At 46.0% G+C, this 27,405-nt stretch overlaps 1 protein-coding gene across 6 annotated transcripts in view; it reads left to right on the top strand.

Moving 5' to 3' along the window:
- The first annotated feature begins 202 nt into the window (after positions 1–202).
- Positions 203–27,405, top strand: part of LOC143767394 (uncharacterized) — a 170,645-nt gene continuing 143,442 nt past the window's right edge. For 3 of the 6 annotated variants that reach the window (XM_077255703.1, XM_077255706.1, XM_077255700.1), the window contains exon 1: positions 296–349. Coding sequence is in view for 1 of the 6 variants with exons in the window: in XM_077255702.1 (XP_077111817.1) it covers positions 273–299 (27 nt within the window). In the remaining 5 variants the exon portion in view is untranslated. Of the gene's footprint in view, positions 350–21,681; positions 21,860–27,405 lie in introns of those variants that run through there. The other 3 variants (XM_077255705.1, XM_077255702.1, XM_077255704.1) reach the window with 3 other exon arrangements.

The raw sequence follows: 27,405 nt of genomic DNA, 5'->3' as shown, positions 1-27,405 counted from the left end.
ATTTCACAATATACATCACAACAATTTGAATTTTCTTCAAGGGGGAACGTGGGCAGTTTGTCCATCTCTTTACACATGTACACATACGCTCACTCCTCTCCATTCTCACGTAGCTCCATGCCATATACATGCATTGTACATGCGCGACTCCTCATCCTACATGTACAACTCCGCTCCATTCTCAGCATACACTGAGGCCCCTGATCATGTGACCCCTGACTCCTCCTAACCTCTGACCTCATCACAGATCCTGTGGCACAGAACAGCCATATATGTGGTGTGCGGCTCTACAGGTGGAGGTTGGTGCTGGAGATTCCCCATTACTGGACATTAACCCCCTCAGTGCAAAGTAGGTGTAGCTGTGTTTCTCCATTTGTACATGTGCAGCTCTGCTCCGTGGTCACACCGTGCGTGCGTGGCTATTCATCATACATGCACAGCTCTCTGTACACACGCCGTACATGTGTAGCTCCTCTCATGCACACGTGGCTCTACTCCATGCATATGCGGCTCTGTTCAGCGCACATCATGCACACGGCTCCGCTCTGTGCACATCGTACGCACGTGGTACTCAGGCGGCTCCACTCAGTACACGTGGTACTCAGGCGGCTCCACTCAGTACACGTGGTACGCAGGCTCCACATAGAGGCCGATAGGAAAAAAGCTCCAAAGCTGCACAGTTCAGCAGCGTCTTCAGGCTGCGTTCACACGATAACATTTTGACAAGTTTTTGATGTTGCAGATTTTCTGTACCTGTTGAATAATTTAGGTTATTTGTGTTTTAATTTTCTTTTTTTTTTTGGTATTTCATGTTTTAACTGCTAAACGACTGCAGATACACTTTTTAACGGCAGTCATTAAGGGTACTGAGTAGTGATGCGCAAATATACTCGTCACTCGAGATTTCTCGAGCATGCTCAGGGGTCCTCCGAGTATTTTTTAGTGCTCGGAGATTTAGTTTTCATCGCCGCAGCTGAATGATTTACATCTGTTAGCCAGCATAAGTACCTGTGGGGGTTGCCTGGTTGCGAGGGAATCCCCACATGTAATCAAGCTGGCTAAGGGATGTACAGTAAATCATTCAGCTGCGGCGATGAAAACTAAGTCTCCGAGCACTAAAAAATACTAGGACATCTGAGCATGCTCGGGAAATATCGAGTAACGAGTATATTCGCTCATCACTAGTACTGAGGAGTAAGAGAACAGTGCCACCGAGCAGAGGCAATTCCCATGGGTGTCAGCTGTATGTGACAGCCGAAACCTTGAAGTATCTGACCTGACTGGTTTTACGACAGATCGGGGCCGATTAACCCCTGAAATATAGCTGTCAATCGCGACAGCGGTATCTAAGCTGCTACAATGATGTCACAAGACACCCTTAGTAGCCATTGGACCCCATGAGGAGAATTTTGGGTCTTGATGGTTACCATGGTAACCCTGAGGTCATGTGATAAAACGATAATAAACAAAAAAAAGTGCAAATAATTGGTATTGCCGCATCTGGAACGACCTGCTCTATAAAACTGACACATAATTTATTCCTTTTGGCGAACGCCAAAAAAACACAAAAAAAACATGGCAAATATGACGCTTTTTCATCGTAGTGACTCTCAAAAAAGTGAGTAAAAAGTGATCAAAAAGCCATATGTGAAAGGGAAAAAAAAAAAAAAATAAAAAATAATATATATATATATATATATATATATATATATATATATATATATATATATATATATATATATATATATAATCCGCCAGGCCGACCCACAAAAAAGAAGCACTGATATGGCTCATTTGGCAAAAAAATAATAAAGTTACAGGTCTCGCAATAGGACGATGCAAAGGCAAATTAATTTTGCTAAAATATTGTTTTTAGTCTGTAAAAAGAACAAATCATAGAAAAACTATACAAATCTGGTATCACTGTATGGCTGCCGTCGCACTAGCAGTATTTGGTCAGTATTTTACATCAGTATTTGTAAGCCAAAACCAGGAGTGGAACAATCAGAGAAAAAGCATAATAGAAACATATGCACCACTTCTGTATTTATCACCCACTCCTGGTTTTGGCTTACAAATACTGATGTAAAATACTGACCAAATACTGAACGTGTGACGGCAGCCTTATTGTATTGACCCAATAAGCTAATTGGCCTTATTACTTTTACCGCACGGTGAATGGCACAAATAAAATAAAATAAAAACAAAAACTGAATTGCTGGTTTTTGTTCATTCTGTGTCTGAAAAATTTGAATAAAAAGCAATCAAAAGGGGAAGCATCCAGGGAGAGAACCGAGACGTGGGGTTCCTCAATTCAGGGCCCCTGAGGCGGAAACATCGGCTCCGGTGTTGCGGTCCACAGGCGATTCAGAGGCTGCGATCCTCCTCACAAATCTGCGGTGCAGCCCAGGAGAGCGTAGACCGGCTTCACCGGTGGTGCGCGATAGAGAGGGATGTGCCTAGGAGAGCACAGCGGCTCTGAAAGGGTCATGGACCGGGATCCCTGCTCGCCCTGAGAGGACAGTGAATTTGAGGTAAGAAGAGACCCTGCTCACCTCCTGGCCCCCATTGTGCAGCATGCTCCATATCGTATCGACTCTTCTGGCTGGGCCCCGTGCTGAGGAAGCACTCGTGGGTGCCTGAAACAGGCTCGGTTGCCGCAGATGAAAGACAGAGGAGGGTCGGATGGAAGGAGGTTGATGACCCCAGGAGTGCCCGCCATTGTATCTCCTACCTACGGAGTTTTCCCCCAACAGAGAGAGGCCACCATCTTGGGAATTGAGATCTGAGGGGTAGGCATGTTTCTGTGATCAGGACTGGGTCTAGGGAACGTGGAGAGTTCACTCAGCGGCTTTTTCAAGCAGCAAGGGGCAGAAACAATAAAGCAGCAATCCTATTTCTGGATATAAATACGATTCCCCTTATAATCACTTTCCTAGGATTTTGTAACAATACACAGTAATTAAATGACTCATGATTAGTGATGAGCGAACGTGCTCGCCACTACTCTGTACTCGCCCGATTATCACTGTGCTCGGTGTACTTGGTGAGCACCGAGTATTTCCAGGATTATTCGTCGCGATCTCGGGTCTCCGCCCTGCAATTCTGGCGCTCTTTAGAGCGCCAATGACAATGCAGGGATTGGCTGCCATGCACTGTAATGCCGCAGTCATCTTTGTTGTGGTATTACAGTGATTGGCTGGCCGTACAGCATCATCAGGTCTCTTATGGACCTGGCGCCGCCCTGCTCTCCGCATTCTGCTCCGGACTTAGGTAGTGTAGAGAGACCAGCTGCCGCGATGGGGTCAGAATCATACTTTTAATAGTTAGTGTGGGTCTGCTAGTGTTCAGTCCACAAATCCTGATAAACCAACAGTCCTTTTTAGGGCTAATTCGGGGGTAGAGATTGCAGCACTAGGTAGACAGGGGAGTCTATGTGCACATAGCCACATCAGTGCAAGGCCTGCAGGCACTGTATGTGAGTACATAGATCTAACTGCATACATCAAAAAGCTCCATTACTGTCTGCTGCTGCTTATTTTCTATATACCTAGCTGCAGTTATCCGTGGCAATTTTTTTTCTGCCTATACGTGCTCATTTTATTCTAAAGGAATCCATAGCCTCCTTTTTTCTACATTTGTTTGCTTGGTCACGCTGCAGACTACAGCCAGGTCATTGTGAAGAATGTGCAAATCTTAGAATTTTTGTTTCTTTGTCCCAGGCATCAGATGTGAGTACGCCAAAAAAATCTGTTCTTTTTTTTTTTTTTTTGGTGCTATCTAATATTTTGTAGTCTTACAGCATATTGGGGCACCACTTTGCTGCCCAAAAAATCTGTAGCTGGCCCAAAAAGATTTAGCTACAGTTCTTAGATTTATCACTGTGAGTTATACGCCACACGCATCACATAACATTGCGCAAAATATATTTCAATTTTAGTATTCCCTTTTCTTTTTTTGTGTCATAGCCAACTTGTTGATACAATTTTGGAGTGCCCATAAAAATCAAGGCTGCATTTAGATCAGTCTGTTATCTCAGGCTGGCGGCTGGGGTATCTATGGTGGTAAAATCTTTTATTCACAGACATACATTGCATAGTTCTGTCTGCTAGCCTTGTTTTACTCATTTTTTTTTTATTGTTTTCAAAAAATTACAAAAAAAAAATAAATATAGATGTTCTGTTATCTCAGGCTGAGGACGGTGGTATCTGTGGTGAAAAAATATTCTATTGGCAGGCATATGTTGCATAGTTCTGTCTGCTACCCTTGTTCTACTCATTTGCTATTTTTTGCAAAAATTACCAACAAACAAAAAAAAAATTGATACAGTCTGTTATCTCAGGCTGCGGCCTGGTGTGTCTGTGGTGGAAAAATCTCCGCTTAGTGAGCATACTGACCACATATAATTGTTCTACAAATAAATCCATTTGTATTGAGGTTTTCACATATTTCAGTAGTCCATTTAAAATGGGCAAGGGAAGTGGAAGTGATGGTGCATGCAGAGGATGAGGCCATGGCCAAGCTGAAAGTGGTCTACAACAAAGACCCACATCTTCACGCTTGACCTTCCTGTCCCAGTTTCTAGGGGACAGCAGCACACCACTATTGAAGCCAGAGCAGTGTGAAACGGTTGTTGGTTGGATAGTGGATAATGCTACCAGTCACTTAGCCGCCACCACCATGTATTCCACACGGTCTTTCCATTTTTCCGATCTCTGGAACATCCTCTTATGACCTAGTGTATACCTCTCCAATCTAAAAATATTGAAATACTATTATATTATATTTGTATTTATATCTGTCTCTGAACTGTTGCTAGGGACCAACATATCTCGTTGGACACATTCTGGCTTCGTATGTATGAACCTGTGTTCGCCCCTCCCTTTTGTTATTTTCTTTCATAGGTGGATTCATATCCTTTATTCATTTTTTGGATTTCAGTATGATTGATCATTCTTTGTGTCTCCTCATTCTCTGCCACTAGATGTTAATGGGTTCTGTGCTGCTTCAGCCAGTCAAATTTGTTTCAAGGGTGATTATGATGCCCATAAAATATTTTAAACAATTTTACTCCCCCAGGGGGAAAGGTTTGTCAGCCCATGCACTTAGTGTATAGGCATTACAAGTCTAGAAGATCCGCTCCTTAAAGGGAAACTGTCACCCCCAAAATCGAAGGTGGGCTTATCTACAGCATTCTGGAATGTATCCTGAAAGATGAGAAAAAGAGGTTAGATTATACTCGCCTAGGGGCCTCCCGCTGCTGTCCGGTCCGATGGGTGTCACGGTCCGGTCCAGCGCCTCCCATCTTCTTACGATGACATCCTCTTCTTGTCTTCATGCTCCGGTGCAGGCATACTTTGTCTGCCCTGTTAAGGGCAGAGCTAAGTATTGCAGTGCACAGGAACTGGGAAAGGTCAGACAGGCCCGGCACCTGCGCACTGCAGTACTTTGCTCTGCCCTCAACAGGGCAGACAAAGTATGCCTGCACCGGAGGCGCAGCGTGAAGACAAGAAGAGGACGTCATCATAAGATGAGAGGCGCCGGACCACGACACCCATAAGATCGGACCACCCGCCCAGGTGAGTATAATCTAACCTCTTTTTCTCATCTTTTAGGATACATCGGGGGCTTATCTACAGCATTACAGAATGCCGTAGATAAGCCCCTGATGCCGGTGGGCTTAGATCACCTTGGATTTTTGGGGGTGACAGGTTCCCTTTAACATTGGGCCTACTTTTTAATATTGCCTTCCTCCACAAATCATCATTCTCCGCCACTAGAACATCATGGTGAACGTGTTGTATGCTGCCACAGCCATTCAATTTTGGGGAAAGGGCATCTATGATCCCCATTAAATAATTTTTAAATAATATAACCCCCATGGAGAAATATTTGTCAACCCACGCACTTAGTGTATGGGCATTACGAGTCAAGGAGACCCGCTCCTTTGTATTGGGATTTTTTTTTATGAGGCCCTCCTCCATGATTCTTCCAAGGGGGGATTGTGTTGCGTGCAAATTTGGGTCAAGGCGGCCCTTGCATTCAATGCATAAGGAAACAGTATGGCAGGACCAACTGAAGAATGTGAAGTGGGTTTTCCTGTCTCCATCCAGTACCTGGGTTCAAAGGCTTATTGGGGTGCATATGACTTGATAGCAGGGCAGGCCTTGCATTCAATGCAACTTTTTTTCAGGAGTCCCTCCGGTACCTCTCTTGAAAGGGGTTTTGAAGTGCATTGTAATTTGTTGGCAGCCCAGCCACTCGCTGCATAGGCAATAACAGCATAGGAGACCCAATGTTTAATAATGGCCCTTTAAGAATATTAGTTCCAGCCTGATGCCCCTCTAAAAATAGGCTTTGTGATTTTTAAGAGTCCCTCTTTCATAAATGAACCAAGATGGGTCTGCTTATGTGTCACACAACACATGGCCAGCTAGGGGTGTTAAATGTTACAATGACATTTCACAGTGAATGCATTTGTATTGGTTGAAAGCAGTGTAAAAGTAGAAAAACGCATAAAAAACGCTGCGTGTGAACATAGCCCAAGTGGTGGAGGAACATTTCGGTCTGGGGTAAATTATTTTGCCTTATATACAAGTCATTAACCTGGAAAGGATGTACCTTAACATATTTCCCAGCAAAATCCATTTTGGTTCAGTTTTTGTATGTTTTTTTGGTGCAGTAGAATTAGCTTTACTCTCCTTAAGTGATCTTTCAATATCTCGGTTTAAGAAGAACCTTTTTAGGCACTTCCTTACTGCCACCAGGAAATAGATTCCTCAATTCTGGAAACAAGAGAAATTCCCTTCATGCTCTGAATTTGTTGCAGAACTCAACAACATTTACAGAATGGAACAAATGATAGGCCAGATAATGGGAGATCCACATAAAACTTATAACACTTGGGCTCCCTGGATCGTATTTAGGGATACTCCAGAAATAGATCTCTGGCAGTCAAGATCTCAACTTACTCCCACAACTAAAATTAGCTGTGCCCGTAATATGAATAGTGCACCTCTGGCCCATCCAGTCTGTTGAGAGTTTAGAAGCATTAAACTGGACCTGCATCCCTCCTCCTACTGGTTGGGAGGCAAAGGCCTGCCCATTAAGGAGATTTGCTTTCGTGTTTAATATCCCACACAATTCATTCCTCCATCCTACCCTCCCCCCTTTTTTTTTCCTTTTTCTTTTCTCTTTCTCCCTTCTTATTCTTGTTTGCTTTCTCTTTCCTATTTAGACTCTCTATTCTTTAGTTCTTATGAATAGACAATACAATATTGCTGTAATTTTTTTGCAGAAACTTCTTTATTGATGTATTGTCATAGCAATTAATAACAAACAGAAACTGTGACCATATATGTTCAAGCACAAATTTATAGAAATGATGTATTGCTAAATAACGGTCGGCGATTAAGTAATATCTAATATTCTTGATTGTTTTCCTACATGATATATATGAGAGAGAGAGAGCATCGTGATTACTCGCTAATCCTGCCCCCTGCACAGTAGCTCCGCCCCCACATTACCACACATAATCCCGTCCCCCACCACATTACCACACACAATCCCGCCCCCCACCACATTACCGCACACAATCCCGCCCCCCCACCATATTATCACACATAATCCTGCCCCCCACCATATTACCACACAAGGCTCCGTCCCCACATATTACCATATGAGGCTCCGTCCCTCCACATTACCACACGAGGCTCCGTCCTCACACATTACCACACGAGGCTGCGTCCCCGCACATTACCACACAAGGCTCCGTCCCTCCACATTACCACATGAGGCTCTGTCCCCACACATTACCACACAAATCCAGTTTGCTTTTGATTTTACACTGTGAATAAAATGTATTAGTATTATTCTGATTTTTAATTATTATTATTATTGTTATTAACTTCATTTTAAGTTAATTTACCACCAGCGTAAGCACTATTGAATGTTGTCATTATTTACTTTAGTTTAATCACTGGCAGCGTTAATTAGATAGCAATGAGCATGACGAGCGTTAGCTGGCTGGAAACAGCTAGTACTTTAATACACTTTATTTATACAAAAAAAGTGATCAAAAATATTATGTACCCCAAACTCGTACCAAAAAACCTGCTGCAACCAGAAGCAGGGATGCAACAGGACTCGGAGCGGGTCTAGTACAGTTACCTAGTCTGGGTCTCCGGAAGACGGACCTCAGACCTGTGTCACCAACATGGTGCTGGGAAACATACTGGAAACATTATCTGCCATCCTACAGACCACCTGTTTGCACTGTTCTGGCTTCAAGTGTGAGGTCCTGTGCCCCCGTCCAAAGTGTGACCGGAAGCAAGATCTCATGGATGAATGTGTTTGTTGTGCTCCCGCAGCAAGTACAGTTTCGCCTGGCCCAAGGACTCAACCCCTGTGTGCGCCATCAGCAGCACATTCATTTCCCCATCTTACTGCACACCTTGACACTTTAAATTGGGTATATAATATATACCTGCAAACTATTCGGCATTAATAGGGAAAATAAAATGTGACCCTGAAAAGGACTTTTCTTTCAATTGTGAAGCAGCGGCATAAATGTACTGCAATAACAATATTAAACTTTGCACATATGTCTGCTCTAAAATAAGCACTCGCTCCAATAACATCTCTCCCTGAACTGCTTCCTGACATTTTGTTGAGCATCGTGTCACAGGGTCTTACATATAACCCGATGACTCAATGCCCCTGGCCAATAACAGTAATGCCAGTTGCCAACATGGCTACGGCATTACCATGTACAACAGACAATCCCGCTTGTTTGTTGGCGTTTTTTGCTATCATCATTGTTTTATTTTGAATGGGGGGGTGATTAGAGCTTTTATATCTCTCTTATTTTTTATAATTTACTTTTTAACTTGCTTCAATAGTCTCCATGGGAGACTCGAAGCTGCGATCATCTAATTGCTTCTGCTACAGAGACAAGGGCTGAAGCCTTGCTCTATGCAGTTATAATGCTCAAAGCTTCCTGGCAATGACAATCATAGGGGTCTGCTGCAGACCTGAGGTTATCATGCCAACCCATCGGCGACCCGCAGTCATGCGACATAGGCACAGCAGGATGGGATTAGTTACATGCTTCTGGCACAGGCATGTTAAATGTCACTGTCAGAGATTGACAGCAGCATTTAACACATTAAAAGCCGCGGGTGGATCACGAATCCACCCGTGGCTGTTAGGGGCACATGTCAGCTGATATGTGACGGAAAAGTTGCCGAATCATCGTCGGGGCCCGCATCAAAGAGGAGGATCCTACCTTAGACATTGGCAGATATGCAACAGATGCAGACTTATTTGTGTGCAGGAGGAGTCTACACTATTCTGACAGTAGATGGCGATATTTTTACTGCCACATGCTTACTTTGTTGAATGTAATGCATATACTTGTTGTACTTAGGTTTCATTTTCTCTCTGGTAAAAGGTCTTTTAGACTTCCTGTTATGCTGTGTTAAGAAGCTGATGCATGTACCTCATGTTCTATGTAGATAAAAGTTGAATTGCCCCATATAATCTACTCTCTCAAGTTTCTTCTGCGACCAAACTATTCAACAGACGTAACTATACGTCTAGGTTGGGAAAGGGGTTAAACGCTTGTTTATGATACCAACTACATTTCTACGTTACAGAAGTTCCTGTATGGTCCAATAGTTGCTGATAACAACACTCAGTATCCCCTTACCATTGTTAAGGACATACAGAGGATTAAACGTTCATGCCATTAACCCCTTCCCAACATGCGCCGTATGCAGCGCCCCCACTGTCGCAGGGCCGAGGGGTACCCGGCACCGGGTCTCTGAGTCTCTGTTCTGGAGTTGTCACGGTGGGTAGACCCGGTCCGTGACCCTGCTGAGGGGCATACAATGAAGGTGAAGGTATGGGATGTCGTTATGGTGCGGTGAAGTGCCGGTCGCGGTAAATAACGAGGACACCAGGTTGCAGTCTCTTTACCTCTTTACTGAAGGCTTCAGGATCCTCAATCCGGAATACGGTTAACCGGGCCACGCAAGCCTGGCCGGTCCGATGGCACATCCAGAGCTCCCTTTGCAGGTGGAAATCTGTGCCTACCTTCTAGCGCTTCTGTGTTGTGGTCCTCCCCTGCTGTGCTTACGGGATAGTCCCCACAACTGTTGTGTCTGTTTCTCGTGTTCCCTCACAACTCGATTCTGATGTTCTTCCACGTCCCCCAGATCTTATGGTTAGGACGCACCCGTATGACGGGGAGGCTCGGAGCTCTTCCGGGACTCTAGCGTCGCCCCACTCCTGTTGTTACCCCCCCTGTGTCTTCCTAGGTCAATTGGGTGAGACAGCCCGCCTATAACTGACTGTCCTGCCGTAGGTTTGAAGTTTGGCCTGGAGCTCTATACTTCCTCGGCGTTCCGGCCACCGGTTACGCGCCTCAGTAGGATGTTGCCTTGTCTTACAGCACGACTCCTACTGGTATTCTCCTTGTTGCGTTGATCTCGTTTCTCACTCAGCACAATAAACCTCGCTTCTTGTCCTTTCTTGGGGTACCACCGCTATATCGTGCAGGTGCGGTCCCGTAACGTTCTCTCTGGTTGCTAGGCCTCTGTCAGGATCCCACCCCTGACAGGGACCCCTCTGAATCTTCCCCTACAACACCCTCTGCCACAAGGTGTTGCCTGGTTCCAACCCAGTCAGCTTTCTGATCTAACTTCCTATCCAACTCCCAGTTTTACCAGATTGTGAGGAGTGGCCTAATACATAGTACCCTTAGCTCCCCCTGGTGGCCAGACTGTGAAATGTATTGGTGTCTGTGATACCTGGTCAGATGAACTCCTTCAGTGCCATCAGACGTACCATAGCCCCCCTTAGTGGTGGAGCAACAGTACTGCAACGACCAGGACTCTGGGGCGCTGCACTCCCCCCCCCCCGGTTAAATCCAGTACTCCTGGACTGGGAAGAAAACAACAATACATGTCAGCAAAAAGACATACAATTTTTGAAATGCAATAACAAGTAAACTTTAACAGAGCTTCCCTTTATGGGAGGTGAGGACACTTGAACGTTACAAACATGGTTAAATATTTAAGTAACATACTATAAATAACTTCTTTTACCCAACCGGGTATTCTACTAAGTGCAAATTTTTGAACAATAATTTAACTTTGCCTTTAAGGACGTACTCGCTGAATCCACTAAAGACCTTCTTATAAAACATTATAAGGCTAATCAACTTTTCTGCATTCTCCTTCTTTACATCTGCAGGACCGCCTGTCCTATCCGCTCCAGGCCTACTGCCTCTCTTTTCTGTTACAGGACCGCCCCTTTCCGCCCGGGCCTACTGCCTTTCTACTACTATACACGGTATAGAACTTATCTTCCATCTCTCAGTTCAGAATCACCGAGCCATCTCTGTATGGCTCCTAGGAGGACTCACCGACTAACCCCGTACGGGTTCACTTCCTGTCCTCATTCTTCTAGCAACATCATTAATCATTTCTTACTATCAACTGTTTGACTACATTGTTGTGAACTATACTTCTTGGCTCCCTCTTGTGGTCACTAGTGGTTTTGGCACTTGGATTGTCCTTTCCCAGGTTGGTACTCACCTGCTTCGTTAGGCCTGGGGTGTTGCTATTTAAACTCCCTGGATTCTCAGTCCAGTGCCTGGCATCGTTGTAATCAGTTCATTTCTGTTTGCTCCTGTCTACAGGTCCTGGTTCCTTGCAAGATAAGCTAAGTCCTGCTTTCTTATTTTTGTTCTTTTGCATTGTTTATATTTTTGTCCAGCTTGTACAAAATGTGATTCCTGATATCGCTGGAAGCTCTAGGGGGCTGATATTCTCCCCCCACACCGTTAGTCGGTTTGGGGGTTCTTGGATATTCAGCGTGGATATTTTGCAGGGTTTTTTGCTGACCATATAAGTCATCTTACTATATTCTGCTATTAGTCAGTGGGCCTCTCTTTGCTAAAATCTAGTTCATTCTTACATTTGTCTTTTCTTCTTACCTCACCGTTATTATTTGTTGGGGGCTTGTATTACTTTGGGGTCTTTTCTCTGGAGGCAAGAGAGGTCTTATTTTCCCTGATAGGGTTAGTTAGTTCTCCGGCTGGCGCGAGACGTCTAGGATCAACGTAGGCACGTTCCCCGGCTACTGTTAGTGTTTGCGCTAGGATTAGGTATATGGTCGGCCTAGTTACCACTTCCCTATGAGCTGGTATTTATGTTTGTAGACTTGCTTTAATCTCTGAGATCCCCTGCCATTGGGATTCATAACAGTATGCCAGGCCAATAAATAGTTAATGCATTGCTGAAGTGGGATTAAAAGAAAAGAAGTTCTGAGTTGTTTTTTTTTTTTTTTCTTCCTCCCCTTTATCTCTGAGTGGCTTGAAGCTTTGCTGCAGACATGAATGTTCAGACCTTGATTACTAGTGTGGATCAGCTTGCTGCACGTGTGCAGGGCATTCAGGATTTTGTTGTTAGCAGTCCTATGTCAGAGCCTAAGATACCTATTCCTGAGCTGTTCTCTGGAGATCGATTTAAATTTAGGAATTTTAGGAATAATTGTAAATTGTTTCTATCTTTGAAACCTCGTTCGTCTGGAGATTCAGCTCAGCAAGTTAAAATTGTTATCTCCTTCTTGCGTGGCGACCCTCAGGATTGGGCTTTCTCGTTAGCGCCAGGAGATCCGGCATTAGCGGATGTTGATGCGTTTTTTCTGGCGCTCGGATTGCTTTATGAGGAGCCTAATCTTGAAATTCAGGCAGAAAAAGCTCTACTGGCCATCTCTCAGGGCCAGGATGAAGCTGAGGTGTACTGCCAAAAATTTCGGAAATGGTCCGTGCTTACTCGATGGAATGAATGTGCTCTGGCCGCAAATTTCAGAAATGGCCTTTCTGAGGCCATTAAGAATGTGATGGTGGGTTTTACAATTCCTACAAGTCTGAATGATTCTATGGCGCTGGCTATTCAGATTGATCGGCGTTTGCGGGAGCGCAAATCTGCTAAACCTCTGGCGGTGTTGTCTGAACAGACACCTGTCTCAATGCAATGTGATAGAATCCTGACTAGAACCGAACGACAAAATCATAGATGTCAGAATGGGCTGTGTTTTTACTGTGGTGATTCTACACATGTTATATCAGCATGCTCTAAACGCCTAACCAAGGTTGTCAGTCCTGTCACCATTGGTAATTTACAGCCTAAATTTATTTTGTCTGTGACTTTAATTTGTTCATTGTCTTCCTACCCTGTTATGGCATTTGTGGATTCAGGTGCTGCCCTGAGTCTTATGGACTTGTCGTTTGCCAAGCGCTGCGGTTTTGTCCTGGAGCCTTTAAAAGTTCCGATTCCTCTCAGAGGAATTGATGCTACGCCACTGGCAGAAAATAAACCGCAGTATTGGACACAAGTGACCATGTGCATGACTCCTGAACATCGGGAGGTGATTTGTTTTCTTGTCCTGCATAAAATGAATGATTTGGTCGTTTTAGGTCTGCCATGGTTACAGACCCATAATCCTGTTTTGGATTGGAAGGCTATGTCTGTGTCAAGTTGGGGTTGTCAGGGAATTCATTGTGATTCTCCGCCGGTGTCTATTGCTACTTCTACTCCTTCAGAAGTTCCTGAGTATTTGTGTGACTATCAGGATGTATTCAGTGAGTCCAGGTCCAGTGCTCTTCCTCCTCATAGGGACTGTGACTGCACTATAGATTTGATTCCTGGCAGTAAATTTCCTAAGGGACGATTATTTAATTTGTCTGTACCCGAGCATGCCGCGATGCGTTCTTATGTCAAGGAGTCTTTGGAGAAGGGGCATATTCGTCCATCCTCTTCCCCTCTTGGTGCGGGATTCTTTTTTGTGGCCAAGAAAGACGGGTCTTTGAGACCTTGTATAGACTATCGGCTTCTGAATAAAATCACTGTTAAATTTCAGTATCCTTTGCCACTATTGTCAGACTTGTTTGCTCGGATTAAGGGTGCCAAGTGGTTCACCAAGATAGATCTTCGTGGTGCGTACAACCTTGTGCGCATTAGGCAGGGAGATGAATGGAAAACTGCATTCAATACGCCCGAAGGTCATTTTGAATACTTGGTGATGCCCTTTGGGCTTTCTAATGCCCCTTCAGTGTTTCAGTCCTTTATGCATGATATCTTCCGGAAGTATCTGGATAAATTTTTGATTGTGTATCTGGATGATATTCTAGTTTTCTCGGATGATTGGGATTCTCATGTAAAGCAGGTCAGGATGGTGTTTCAGGTTTTGCGTGATAATGCTTTGTTTGTGAAGGGCTCAAAGTGTCTCTTTGGAGTGCAGAAGGTTTCCTTTTTGGGTTTTATTTTCTCCCCTTCTGCTGTGGAGATGGACCCAGTCAAGGTCCGAGCTATTCATGATTGGACTCAGCCCACGTCTGTTAAGAGTCTTCAGAAGTTCTTGGGGTTTGCTAATTTCTACCGTCGCTTTATCGCAAAATTTTCTAGCGTTGTTAAACCTTTGACGGATATGACCAAGAAAGGTTCTGATGTGGCTAATTGGGCTCCTGCAGCCGTGGAGGCCTTCCAGGAGCTGAAGCGCCGGTTTACTTCGGCGCCTGTTTTGTGCCAGCCTGATGTCTCACTTCCCTTTCAGGTTGAAGTGGATGCTTCTGAGATCGGTGCTGGGGCTGTTTTGTCGCAGAGAGGCTCTGGTTGTTCTGTGATGAGACCATGTGCCTTTTTCTCTAGGAAGTTTTCGCCTGCTGAGCGGAACTATGACGTTGGTAATCGGGAGTTGTTGGCCATGAAGTGGGCATTTGAGGAGTGGCGTCATTGGCTCGAGGGTGCTAAGCATCGTGTGGTGGTCTTGACTGATCACAAAAATCTGATGTATCTCGAGTCTGCTAAGCGCCTGAATCCTAGACAGGCTCGTTGGTCATTGTTTTTCTCTCGTTTTGACTTTGTGGTCTCATACCTGCCTGGTTCGAAGAATGTTAAGGCTGATGCTCTCTCTAGGAGCTTTGTGCCTGACTCTCCAGGAGTCTCGGAGCCAGCTGGTATTCTTAAAGAGGGAGTAATCGTGTCGGCCATATCTCCTGATTTGCGACGTGTGTTGCAGAGATTTCAGGCTGGTAGACCTGACTCGTGTCCACCCGACAGACTGTTTGTTCCTGATAAATGGACCAGCAGAGTCATTTCCGAGGTTCATTCCTCGGTGTTGGCAGGGCATCCGGGAATTTTTGGTACCCGAGATTTGGTGGCTAGGTCCTTTTGGTGGCCTTCCTTGTCACGGGATGTGCGGTCATTTGTGCAGTCCTGTGGGACTTGTGCTCGGGCTAAGCCTTGTTGTTCTCGTGCTAGCGGGTTGCTTTTGCCCTTGCCCGTCCCGAAGAGGCCTTGGACACACATTTCCATGGATTTCATTTCTGATCTTCCGGTGTCTCAAGGAATGTCTGTCATCTGGGTGGTGTGTGATCGTTTTTCCAAGATGGTCCATTTGGTACCCTTGCCTAAGTTGTCTTCCTCTTCCGATCTGGTTCCTTTGTTTTTTCAGAATGTGGTTCGTTTACACGGCATTCCGGAGAATATCGTGTCTGACAGAGGATCCCAGTTTGTGTCCAGATTCTGGCGATCTTTTTGTGCTAAAATGGGCATTGATTTGTCGTTTTCATCTTCCTTCCATCCTCAGACTAATGGTCAAACGGAGCGAACTAATCAGACACTGGAGGCTTATTTGAGATGTTTTGTTTCTGCGGACCAGGATGATTGGGTGACCTTCTTGCCATTGGCTGAGTTTGCCCTTAATAATCGGGCTAGTTCCGCTACCTTGGTTTCGCCATTCTTCTGCAACTCTGGTTTTCATCCTCGTTTCTCCTCGGGTCATGTTGAGTCTTCTGACTGTCCTGGGGTGGATTCTGTGGTGGATAGGTTGCAGCGGATTTGGAATCATGTGGTGGACAACTTGAAGTTGTCACAGGAGAAGGCTCAGCGTTTTGCCAACCGCCGCCGCGGTGTGGGCCCCCGACTTCGTGTTGGGGAATTGGTTTGGTTGTCTTCTCGGTATGTTCCTCTGAAGGTTTCCTCTCCTAAGTTTAAGCCTCGCTTTATTGGTCCTTATAAAATTTTGGAAGTTCTTAACCCGGTGTCTTTTCGTTTGGATCTTCCTGTGTCGTTTGCCATTCACAACGTGTTCCATAGGTCTTTGTTGCGGCGGTACGTTGTGCCTGTGGTTCCTGCTGTTGAGCCTCCTGCTCCGGTGTTGGTTGAGGGCGAGTTGGAGTACGTGGTGGAGAAGATCTTGGATTCTCGTCTCTCTAGACGGAGGCTTCAGTATTTGGTCAAATGGAAGGGCTATGGTCAGGAGGATAATTCCTGGGTGGTCGCCTCGGATGTTCATGCGGCCGATTTGGTTCGTGCCTTCCACGCTGCTCATCCTGATCGCCCTGGTGGTCTTGGTGAGGGTTCGGTGACCCCTCCTTAAAGGGGGTGTACTGTTGTGAACTATACTTTCTTGGCTCCCTCTTGTGGTCACTAGTGGTTTTGGCACTTGGATTGTCCTTTCCCAGGTTGGTACTCACCTGCTTCGTTAGGCCTGGGGTGTTGCTATTTAAACTCCCTGGATTCTCAGTCCAGTGCCTGGCATCATTGTAATCAGTTCATTTCTGTTTGCTCCTGTCTTCAGGTCCTGGTTCCTTGCAAGATAAGCTAAGTCCTGCTTTCTTATTTTTGTTCTTTTGCATTGTTTATATTTTTGTCCAGCTTGTACAAAATGTGATTCCTGATATCGCTGGAAGCTCTAGGGGGCTGATATTCTCCCCCCACACCGTTATTCGGTTTGGGGGTTCTTGGATATTCAGCGTGGATATTTTGCAGGGTTTTTTGCTGACCATATAAGTCATCTTACTATATTCTGCTATTAGTCAGTGGGCCTCTCTTTGCTAAAATCTAGTTCATTCTTACGTTTGTCTTTTCTTCTTACCTCACCGTTATTATTTGTTGGGGGCTTGTATTACTTTGGGGTCTTTTCTCTGGAGGCAAGAGAGGTCTTATTTTCCCTGATAGGGTTAGTTAGTTCTCCGGCTGGCGCGAGACGTCTAGGATCAACGTAGGCACGTTCCCCGGCTACTGTTAGTGTTTGCGCTAGGATTAGGTATATGGTCGGCCTAGTTACCACTTCCCTATGAGCTGGTATTTATGTTTGTAGACTTGCTTTAATCTCTGAGATCCCCTGCCATTGGGATTCATAACACTACATATAACTTTACACGTAAGCATTATCACTATTTCTCTTAAGAAATCATTATACTTTAAGTGCTATGGGTGAACGTTCCCTTTAAGAAGGAACCAAGTCTCTATGAGGTAGGGCAACTTTTCAAGCTGCAAGTCCGTACGCAGCAAGGACTCCAGTACTACTTCCAGGAATAGTTTCTTCGCAAAGAGTCCTTTCTTTTATAAAACCAGTAGAGGGCACCTTTAAGAAGGTGCAAACTATTTACAAGGAGTTTGTAATCATGCAGTGTTCATGATCCAGCAGTTCTTTCAACAATGATAAAACAGGAAACAAAACAAAAAGCAGAAGAAGGGATCCCTTTAAGAGTTAACCCTAGTCGGGTCATAGCAGCAAGAGGACAAACAGTTAACTATTTACATATCCATGGCATCGAGGTTTACTCTCGCTCTGGCGGCCGTAGCTCCGCATAGACCTCGCTCGGCAAGGTGATCGGCGAGATCGGGGCCTTTAAGAAGTGCTCCATACCCGTGGCCCAATCCCAGGGTGTAAAGCGCCGGAGTCTATAGGTCCCAGGGAGAGGGGGTAACGCAGCGGGGCCTATCAGTAGGTCCTCTACTGGTGAGGCAGGGTCGTTCTTCATACCTGCTTCAGATGCGGTCCCTCCGGTGCCGATCTGCTCCGTCTCCGCTGGGATCTGGAACGCTGGTTGCAGGGCCTTGCGCTGCGGCGTTGTCATCTCCGTTTGCAGCATTTCGCTTTCCGGCAGAGCCTTGCTTTCTGGCTTCAGAGCGCTGGAACTTCTTTTTTGCTCCGGACCAGACGAGGCTGCCAACAGACGTCTGGTGAGGCTCCCGATGAAGGTCTTCTTCCACCTGGCCTCAGTGCTCAGCTGCGTCCGCAGGAGTTGGTCGCTGAGCTCACCCACTCCGGCCGGCAGGAAGTCAGTATCAGCGGTGGAGGCCTGGTCACGGTGTTCCTCCGGGTAGCTGGGGGAGTCCTCTGCTCCGACCCCACGCTCCGGTACCTGGCAGCTCGCCATGGCATCCTCCACATGGTTCGCTTCTTCTTCCTCATCCTTTTCCCGCTCTCTCCTCCGTGGGCGGTTTCGCTTTCTTTGCCTCCGCCCTCCATTAAGGATTAGGAGGCGGATCTCGGCTGCTGACGGACACGTCCTCAAGAGACAGAAATACTTTGACTGGGCGGCCATTGTCTTTCGCGCTCTTCAGCTTGTTTACGCCCACTTCACGCCCCTCTTCTTCTCCTGCGCTCTCCTTAGCGCTGTAATGGCGGCGGTTTTGGCGGGAACTTTTGGCGGCAAGTGGCAGTCCACAGTCTTTGCAATAAGTCACAGTCCAAGCGCAATAAATCACAGTTCCAAGGCACACATGACCTGATTCTTCAGGCTTAAGTAGATCCTGTTCGTGACGCCAAGTTTGCAGCGCCCCCACTGTCGCAGGGCCGAGGGGTACCCGGCACCGGGTCTCTGAGTCTCTGTTCTGGAGTTGTCACGGTGGCTAGACCCGGTCCGTGACCCTGCTGAGGGGCGTACAATGAAGTTGGAGGTATGGGATGTTGTTATGGTGCGGTGAAGTGCCGGTCGCGGTATATAACGAGGACACCAGGTTGCAGTCTCTTTACCTCTTTACTGAAGGTTTCAGGATCCTCAATCCAGAATATGGTTAACCAGGCCGCGCAAGCCTGGCCGGTCCGATGGCACATCCAGAGCTCCCTTTGCAGGTGGAAATCTGTGCCTACCTTCTAGCGCTTCTGTGTTGTGGTCCTCCCCTGCTGTGCTTACGGGATAGTCCCCACAACTGTTGTGTCTGTTTCTCGTGTTCCCTCACAACTCGATTCTGATGTTCTTCCACGTCCCCCAGATCTTATGGTTAGGACGCACCCGTATGACGGGGAGGCTCGGAGCTCTTCCGGGACTCTAGCGTCGCCCCACTCCTGTTGTTACCCCCCCTGTGTCTTCCTAGGTCAATTGGGTGAGACAGCCCGCCTATAACTGACTGTCCTGCCGTAGGTTTGAAGTTTGGCCTGGAGCTCTATACTTCCTCGGCGTTCCGGCCACCGGTTACGCGCCTCAGTAGGATGTTGCCTCGTCTTACAGCACGACTCCTACTGGTATTCTCCTTGTTGCGTTGATCTCGTTTCTCACTTAGCACAACAAACCTCGCTTCTTGTCCTTTCTTGGGGTACCGCCGCTATATCGTGCAGGCGCGGTCCCGTAACGTTCTCTCTGGTTGCTAGGCCTCTGTCAGGATCCCACCCCTGACAGGGACCCCTCTGAATCTTCCCCTACAACACCCTCTGCCACAAGGTGTTGCCTGGTTCCAACCCAGTCAGCTTTCTGATCTAACTTCCTATCCAACTCCCAGTTTTACCAGATTGTGAGGAGTGGCCTAATACATAGTACCCTTAGCTCCCCCTGGTGGCCAGACTGTGAAATGTATTGGTGTCTGTGATACCTGGTCAGATGAACTCCTTCAGTGCCATCAGACGTACCATAGCCCCCCTTAGTGGCGGAGCAACAGTACTGCAACGACCAGGACTCTGGGGCGCTGCACGTACATATACTGCTCCGCAGGAGGTGCGTTCCCGCAAAGAGCAGTATATGTACAGCAGCGCCATTTCCGGGCATCACGCTGAGATAGGGTTATGACAACTGCTGTCCCTGACAGCAGACCATCCCTGCACTGCCCCCCCACATCAGCGATCGCTGTGATTGGCTGGTCAATCCTGACCAGCCAATCATAGCAATGTGACAATAAAATTAGTAAAAAAAAAAGTGACATGCTGTCATTGGTGCTGTGTTATACAGCACCAATCACAGCAGTCACAATGGGTGGTGTGATCGCGACGCCACCTTCACCTGATTAACTCATATGGCACCAATTGACTGAACAATAGTTTCTGGCCAATCAGTGCCAAAGGGGTTAATCTAAAATAGCGATCACCACCCTGCACGCCATCTTTATCTCAGATTTGGCATGCAGAGCAGTTCTCCCCCCCCCCCCCCCCTCTGTGTACCTGATTCAAAGTTTCATTGGTGGCCAGTGTGATCTCTCCAGCAATCTCTTGCTCCAGCGTCCTGCAGCAATCGATCCCATATGGATTGCACCCCCCAAAAATTATCAGCCCATCATTCCGGATTTCATCGGCAGCTCAAGAATTCAGTTTAACACCACTGGCCTCACTGAATTTGACTTCAACTTCTTTTTCTGTGAGGAAATAATAAATCTTTTGGCAGCCCAGATGAACGTGTATGCCCAACAATTTTTCACCCTAAATCCCACGTCATCATACGCCAGATGGACCCCTGTAAATTCAGCAGAGATGGACATTTTGGGGAATGATGCTGCATCTGGGAATAATAATAATACTAATAATACTAATACAGATTTGGCAATGCTAGAGTAGTGATATTCTATACTGTACACCGGTATTACATATGGCCATGACAAGGACTCGATCTGAGACAATCCAAAAATGTTTGCTTTAGGCCAGAGTCAAACTAGAGAGGAATACGGATGAGTGCTATGCGATAAAAAATCGAATAGCACCAGAACCACTGTTAATCTGTGGGGCAGCTCCTATCATCCATTCTTTCTTCTCGGCCGTATTATACGTGAGTGAAATTGCAGCAAGGTGCGATTTGCACGGCCAAGTCTCGCCAATACAAGTCTATGGGTGGGAGAAAAAACTTGGACACCACAAGGACCATCAGTGTGACTTGCAAGAATTACGCACACATTTTCCTCATTTCAGCCCTTTGAGCCATTAAATTCAATGGGGAAAATCAGTGATAAATGTAAAGACATACGGATGTCACACGGATACATGCATGCGAGGAAATTGCATAATCGCATTGCAAACGGATTACATACAGATGACCAAACGGAGAACATTCGTGCGATTCTCGACAAGTGTGACTCCAGCCTTATAGTGATAATGTGCAGTGTCCTTACCGAGATGATCCAAACTTTAATCGTCTATATAAAATTTGGCTACTGGTTGAACTGTTCAGCAGAAAATTTTCTGAGGCGTACACACCCCAGAGGGACATCGCTATAGATGAATCTCTGGTTCATTTCAAAGGGAGGTTACAATTCCGACAGTACCTGCCCAGTAAGAGGTCCAGGTACGGAATAAAACTGTACAAACGGCGAGAGTGTTGGGATATGTTTGATGCAACAACTCCATTCCGGTCTATGAGTGTTTAGTTGCTAGATTTGTATGCTGTTTATACAGATAAAACAAAAAACCTCCCAGACGTTCACACAGGGAGAGCATGTGACTGTATTTCCTGTTTTTCCTGTGTCTGTGTATGAGAGAAGAAAAAGCCTGCTGTCGATGCTGCACAGATAGACACACAAATGATTTATTCCTGATTTATTAAGTTTATCATATATTGTTCCTGATTAAAGTAGGTCTGTTGTCACACGCTTGAGAGTATCCTGAATAATCCACTGCCAACAGGTTATGGGCTCAGAGTGATACAGAACCCCAGAGTAACACAGCAACAGAAGCCCAAAGCAAAAGCAGCACAGAGCAACAGAGGAGATGTCCACTAGCAGCACGTTTTCAGTGCCAAACCTGACTAACCAGAACTACCAGTAATGAAAATTCAAGGTGAAGATGCTGCTCATAAGAGAAGGTATGTGGAAATATATTCAGGAACAAGTGCCTCATCCATTACCAGATGATTTACTAGAGAAGGATCAGAAAGCACAAAACAATCCCTCAGTGTAGATGATAATAAGTTGTGCATATGTGCAAGTGTGCAACTGCAAAGATGTGGGATGAGTTACAGAAAGTGCATGAAAGATCAAATCTCAACAGTAAGCAATTCAATTCAAATGAGCTTTATTGGCAGGACTAAGTACACGTTAGCATTGCCAAAGCATATGGTAAAAGCATATGGTAAGCTTTATCTCATGAGAAAATTGTATCAATCAAAGCTAAGTGATGGATGGCATATGCAGGATTATATAAAAAACACCGTGAAAATTGTGGAGCATCTCAGGGGTATTGGAGAAGATATTAAAGATTTTCATGTAGCTGCATTTCTATTAAGTGGTCTTCCAGAAAGTTATGACACACTCGTGACTGCACTAGATGCACGGCCAGATGATGAGCTGACACTGGAGTATGTTAAAGGCAAATTTGTGGATGAATTCAAGAGAAAAATGCAGCATGTAAGCAGCAGTAATGCATCCAGAGCAGAAACAGCATTAAAGACACAGGAGTTCCCTAAATATAAGAGCAATCTAAGAGAAACTTGTGAATGTTTTGTCTGTAAAAAGCCAAGCCACCATAAAGCAGACTGCAGAATTTGGAAAGCCAGAATGAGTCAGCTTAAAAAGCAGAACAGTCATCAAAGGGTTAGAACCAGTAGCGTAGCTACTGGGGGGGCAGAAGGGACCGTCGCCCCGGGCCCTGTCACATGAAGGGGCCCACCGGGAGCCAGGGCCATTTCTGTGACGAGGCAGAACACAGCATAGGAGCAGAGCAGTATAATGTCTGCTCCCGTCTGACAAGCTGCAGGCTGGCTACTAGCACAGGGGCCGGCTGCAGTCTCCCTCCTGCAGTGAATGGTTTCCCCGGCTGCAGTTTTCTTCACTCTGTGCACGCTGGAATTGGCTCAGGCACGCTGGGTCCTAGTGTCCACCTTGCATTTCACCTAGACACTTCCTGGTACTGCCTGCAGTGTAAACTTTATCAGTAAGTGCTGGGAATGGAACTTATTAGCTTTATTAAATTCAGGTATGTCACTGTGAGGTGAGTGTGAGACCATGGGGGTATTGTGGGGGAGGGGAGACAGGGTACTGGGGGGTGAATGTGAGACCATTTGGGGGTTGTGAGGGCAGAAGGTGGGTGAGGTGGGACAAGGCACTGAGGGGTGGATGTGAGATGATGGGGGTATTGGGGCTGAAGTGGGGGAGCCCCCCTCCCCCAGGTCACTGGGGGCTGAATATTATAATGTTTAGTTATGATATTATATGTACTCCATCACATGTAATAGTTGCTGTCTGGGGAGGCTGGAGATGGGGAGTAGGGGGCTTTTGATACGTACCACCTGGGTCTTTATGAGTATTAGTATAAGGAGCCCCCATACAGTAACCAAGAGCTGCAGCACATTTACAGCACCACTCCGGCATTATATTTTATTTCATTGCTGGAGCGGTGCTGACAATCCCCGTCCCCTGCCCCCTGTCTGATACTCACCTTCTGGCATTTACATCTGTTTTAGTCTCCGCTCGGCTCCGTCTCCTGCAGTTTGTGGCCTGTCCGAGGCTCCAGTGTTTCATGGAGCAGCGCAGAGGTCACTAATCAGTGTGAGTCTGTGGGAGCCTCGTTCTGGCCTCGTTCTCACTGTCAGGCTATGTGCACACGGTGCGGATTGGCCGCTGCGGATCTGCAGCAGTTTTCCATCTGGTTTACAGTGCCATTTAAACCTATGGAAAACGAAATCCGCAGTGCCCATGGGGCGGAAAATACTGCGCGGAAACGCTGCGTTTTATTTTCTGCAGCATGTCAATTCTATTTGCGGATTCCGCAGCGTTTTACATCTGCTCCTGTATAGGATTCCGCAGGTAGTAAAACGCAGGTGAAATCTGCACAAAAAACACAGGAAATCCGCACAAATCCGCAACAAGTGCACATAGCCTCATAGTCTTACATTGAGCGCTTGTGACATAGCTTCTCACTTCTGGCCAGTCAGAAGCTGCGCTCACAAGTTTGAGCAGCGGCACTGCAGCAGTGCCACAAAATAGTGAATACACCGGAGGATGAGTAAATGGCCAGGGCATCCAAATCATGACAGGGAGCTGTGAGTCCATCATACTGTGTATAAGGGAGCTGCGGGCCCATCATACTGTGTATAAGGGAGCTGTGAGTCCATCATACTGTGTATAAGGGAGCTGCGGGCCAATCATACTGTGTATAAAGGAGCTGTGGGTCCATCATACTCTGTATAACTGAGCTGCAGGCCCATCATACTGTGTATAAGGGAGCTGCGGGCCAATCATACTATGTATACGGGAGCTGCAGGCCAATCATACTGTGTATAAGGGAGCTGCGGGTCCATCATACTGTGTATACGGGAGCTGCGGGCCCATCATACTGTGTATACGGGAGCTGCGGGCCCATCATACTGTGTATACGGGAGCTGCGGGCCCATCATACTATGTATAGGGAGCTGCAGGCCAATCATACTATGTATAAGGGAGCTGCGGGCCCATCATACTGTGTATAAGGGAGCTGTGAGTCCATCATACTGTGTATAAGGGAGCTGCGGGCCAATCATACTGTGTAAAAAGGAGCTGCGGGTCCATCATACTCTGTATAAGGGAGCTGCAGGCCCATCATACTGTGTATAAGGGAGCTGCGGGCCAATCATACTATGTATACGGGAGCTGCAGGCCAATCATACTGTGTATAAGGGAGCTGCGGGTCCATCATACTGTGTATACGGGAGCTGCGGGCCCATCATACTGTGTATACGGGAGCTGCGGGCCCATCATACTATGTATAGGGAGCTGCAGGCCAATCATACTATGTATAAGGGAGCTGCGGGTCCATTATACTGTGTATATGGGAGCTGCGGGCCAATCATACTGTGTATACGGGAGCTGCGGGCCCATCATACTGTGTATAAGGAAGCTGTGGGCCCATCATACTGTGTATAAGGAAGCTGTGGGTCCATCATACTGTGTATACGGGAGCTGCGGGCCCATCATACTGTGTATAAGGGAGCTGCGGGCCCATCATACTGTGTATAAGGGAGCTGCGGGCCCATCATACTGTGTATAAGGAAGCTGTGGGTCCATCATACAGTGTTTACGGGAGCTGCGGGCCCATCATACTGTGTATAAAGGAGCTGCCGGCCCATCATACTGTGTATAAGGGAGCTGCGGGCCCATCATACTGTATATAAGGGAGCTGTGGGCCCATCATACTGTGTATAAGGAAGCTGTGGGTCCATCATACTGTGTACAGGGGAATTGTGAGGGACATCATATTGTTTGACGGGAGCTGCTGGCCCATCATACTGTGTATAAGGAAGCTGTGGGCCTATCATACTGTGTACAGGGGAACTGTGGGGGACATCATACTGTTTAACGGGAGCTGCAGGCCCATCATACTGTGTATAGGAAACTGTGAAGGCATATTGTGCATATGGGAGCTGTTGGCCCATTACACTGTATATAGGGGAGCTCTGGGGGCATTATACTTTCTATAGTGGAGTTCTGTCAGCATTATACTGTGTATAGGGGAGCATTGGGCTCATTATCTATAGGGGAGCAGTGGGAACATCATACGGTGTACAGGGGAGTTATAGAATCACCATACTGTGTATAGGGGAGCTGTGGGGGCCTTAGACTGTGTATAGGGAAGCTTTAAGCTCACCATACTGTGTATAATGGAGCAGTACATGGGGGAACTTAGGGGACATTATTAAATGTTAAGTGGGCACTTAAGCATTATTGTTATAGGGGCACTCAGAGTATTGTGACCATCAAAGTTGCATATGGTCAAAATATGGCGGTAAAGTCAATGTTCGTTTTTGTATATAGATTTATTTTCAATAACAGAGCGGTTATATTCTGAGGTTCCACTATATTCACAATAAGTGCGCAACCGTAGCTGTAATCAGGGTTAGCTGGTTAGGGGCCCACTCAGATGTTTCGCCCCCCCTAAGTTGAAACCCTAGCTATGCCTCTGGTTAGAACAGCTGTAAAGGAAGATTCTGCATGTGTTGAAGCTGCTTTTAATGCCAGTACAAGCCCATCCGCAAAGCATATGGTGTATAGATCCTGGTGCAAGCATATGACAAATAACAAGGATTTCTTCACTGACCTTAATGAAAGCAAGTCAGAAAAGGTAATCTTAGCTAATGGTCACTATATGACTTCAGAAGGAGTAGAAGATGGCTACCTCAACTGTCCAGTTTACTCAGCACAAAGCAGAAAGATCACAGTAAAGGATGTTCTCTATGTTCCCAGCCTTGAAAGCAATCTTCCTTCAGTAAAGATCATCATGCAAAAGGGGAATGTAGTTACTTTTAAAGATAACAGCTGCATCATCTCAAAGAAGGGTCACGCTCTTGTAGAAGGAAAATCCAAGATGAACTTTATCAGCTAAACTGCCAAGAAAGAGTGTACAGTGCTAGACAAGATCTGTGTAAGAACTGTATCCATGTATGGCACATACATCTTGGACACAGAGACCCAGAAGCAGTAAGGAAGCTAGCTCAACTTGCAAATGGTATTGAAATGAACCAGCGTAGTCAAATGATGAAGTGCACTAGATGTCTTAAAGGGAAAAAGTCCAGAAAATCCTTTCCTAAAATAAGCACCACTAGATCTGCACAACCACTGGATCTGATACACACAGGTGTATACAGTCCAATCAGTGTTCGAACTCCTAGCAAGAAGAGATATTTTCTCACATTTATTGATGACTACTCCAGATATACAGTCGCCCACCTGCTTCACAGTAAAGATGAAGTTTCACAGAAACTTGAAGAATATCTTGCTGTAGTGTTTAACAAATTTGGAAGAATACTAAAAGCCCTGCTTGCAGATAATGGAACCGAATATTCAAGTGGTAAGGTGCAAACCTTTTTGAAAAAAGAATGGATTCATGTTCCAGACTACCATTCAATACAACCCAGAACAAAATGGCATTGCAGTGAGAGAGAACCGTACTCTCTGTGAAAGTGGAAGAACTATGTTGCTTGATGCAAATCTACCTACAACGTATTGGGGAGAAGCCATCATGACAGCTTGCTATCTTTAAAACAGACTGCCAGGTAAAGCCACAAATAAAATTTCATATGAGCTATGGAACTGCGAGAAGCCTAACCTGAAGCGCCTCAGGATATTTGGAAGCAAAACATTTATGTATGTTCCCAAAAAAAAATGTTCCAAGTGGGAATCGCATTCAAAGCAAGGAGTTCTGGTGGTCTCTAGTGAAACTCAAAAGGGATACAGAATCCTGCACCCAGAACAATCAGCAGAGATGTACTGATTGATCAAAGCTCTGTAAATTGAAGTTACACCAGTTATAACCTATGAAGCAAGAACAAGAATCTCAATCACCAAACCCAGACACCGAAAAGGAAAACACTGAAGTGTGGATAAGCTCTGAAGTCACCAAGGAAGACACAGAAGAACCAAATCAACCTCCAGTCAGGAG

Source organism: Ranitomeya variabilis, chromosome 4 (assembly GCF_051348905.1).
Source record: "Ranitomeya variabilis isolate aRanVar5 chromosome 4, aRanVar5.hap1, whole genome shotgun sequence".
In the NCBI taxonomy this organism is placed as follows: domain Eukaryota; kingdom Metazoa; phylum Chordata; class Amphibia; order Anura; family Dendrobatidae; genus Ranitomeya; species Ranitomeya variabilis.
This window is presented reverse-complemented; position numbering and strand designations above follow the sequence as displayed.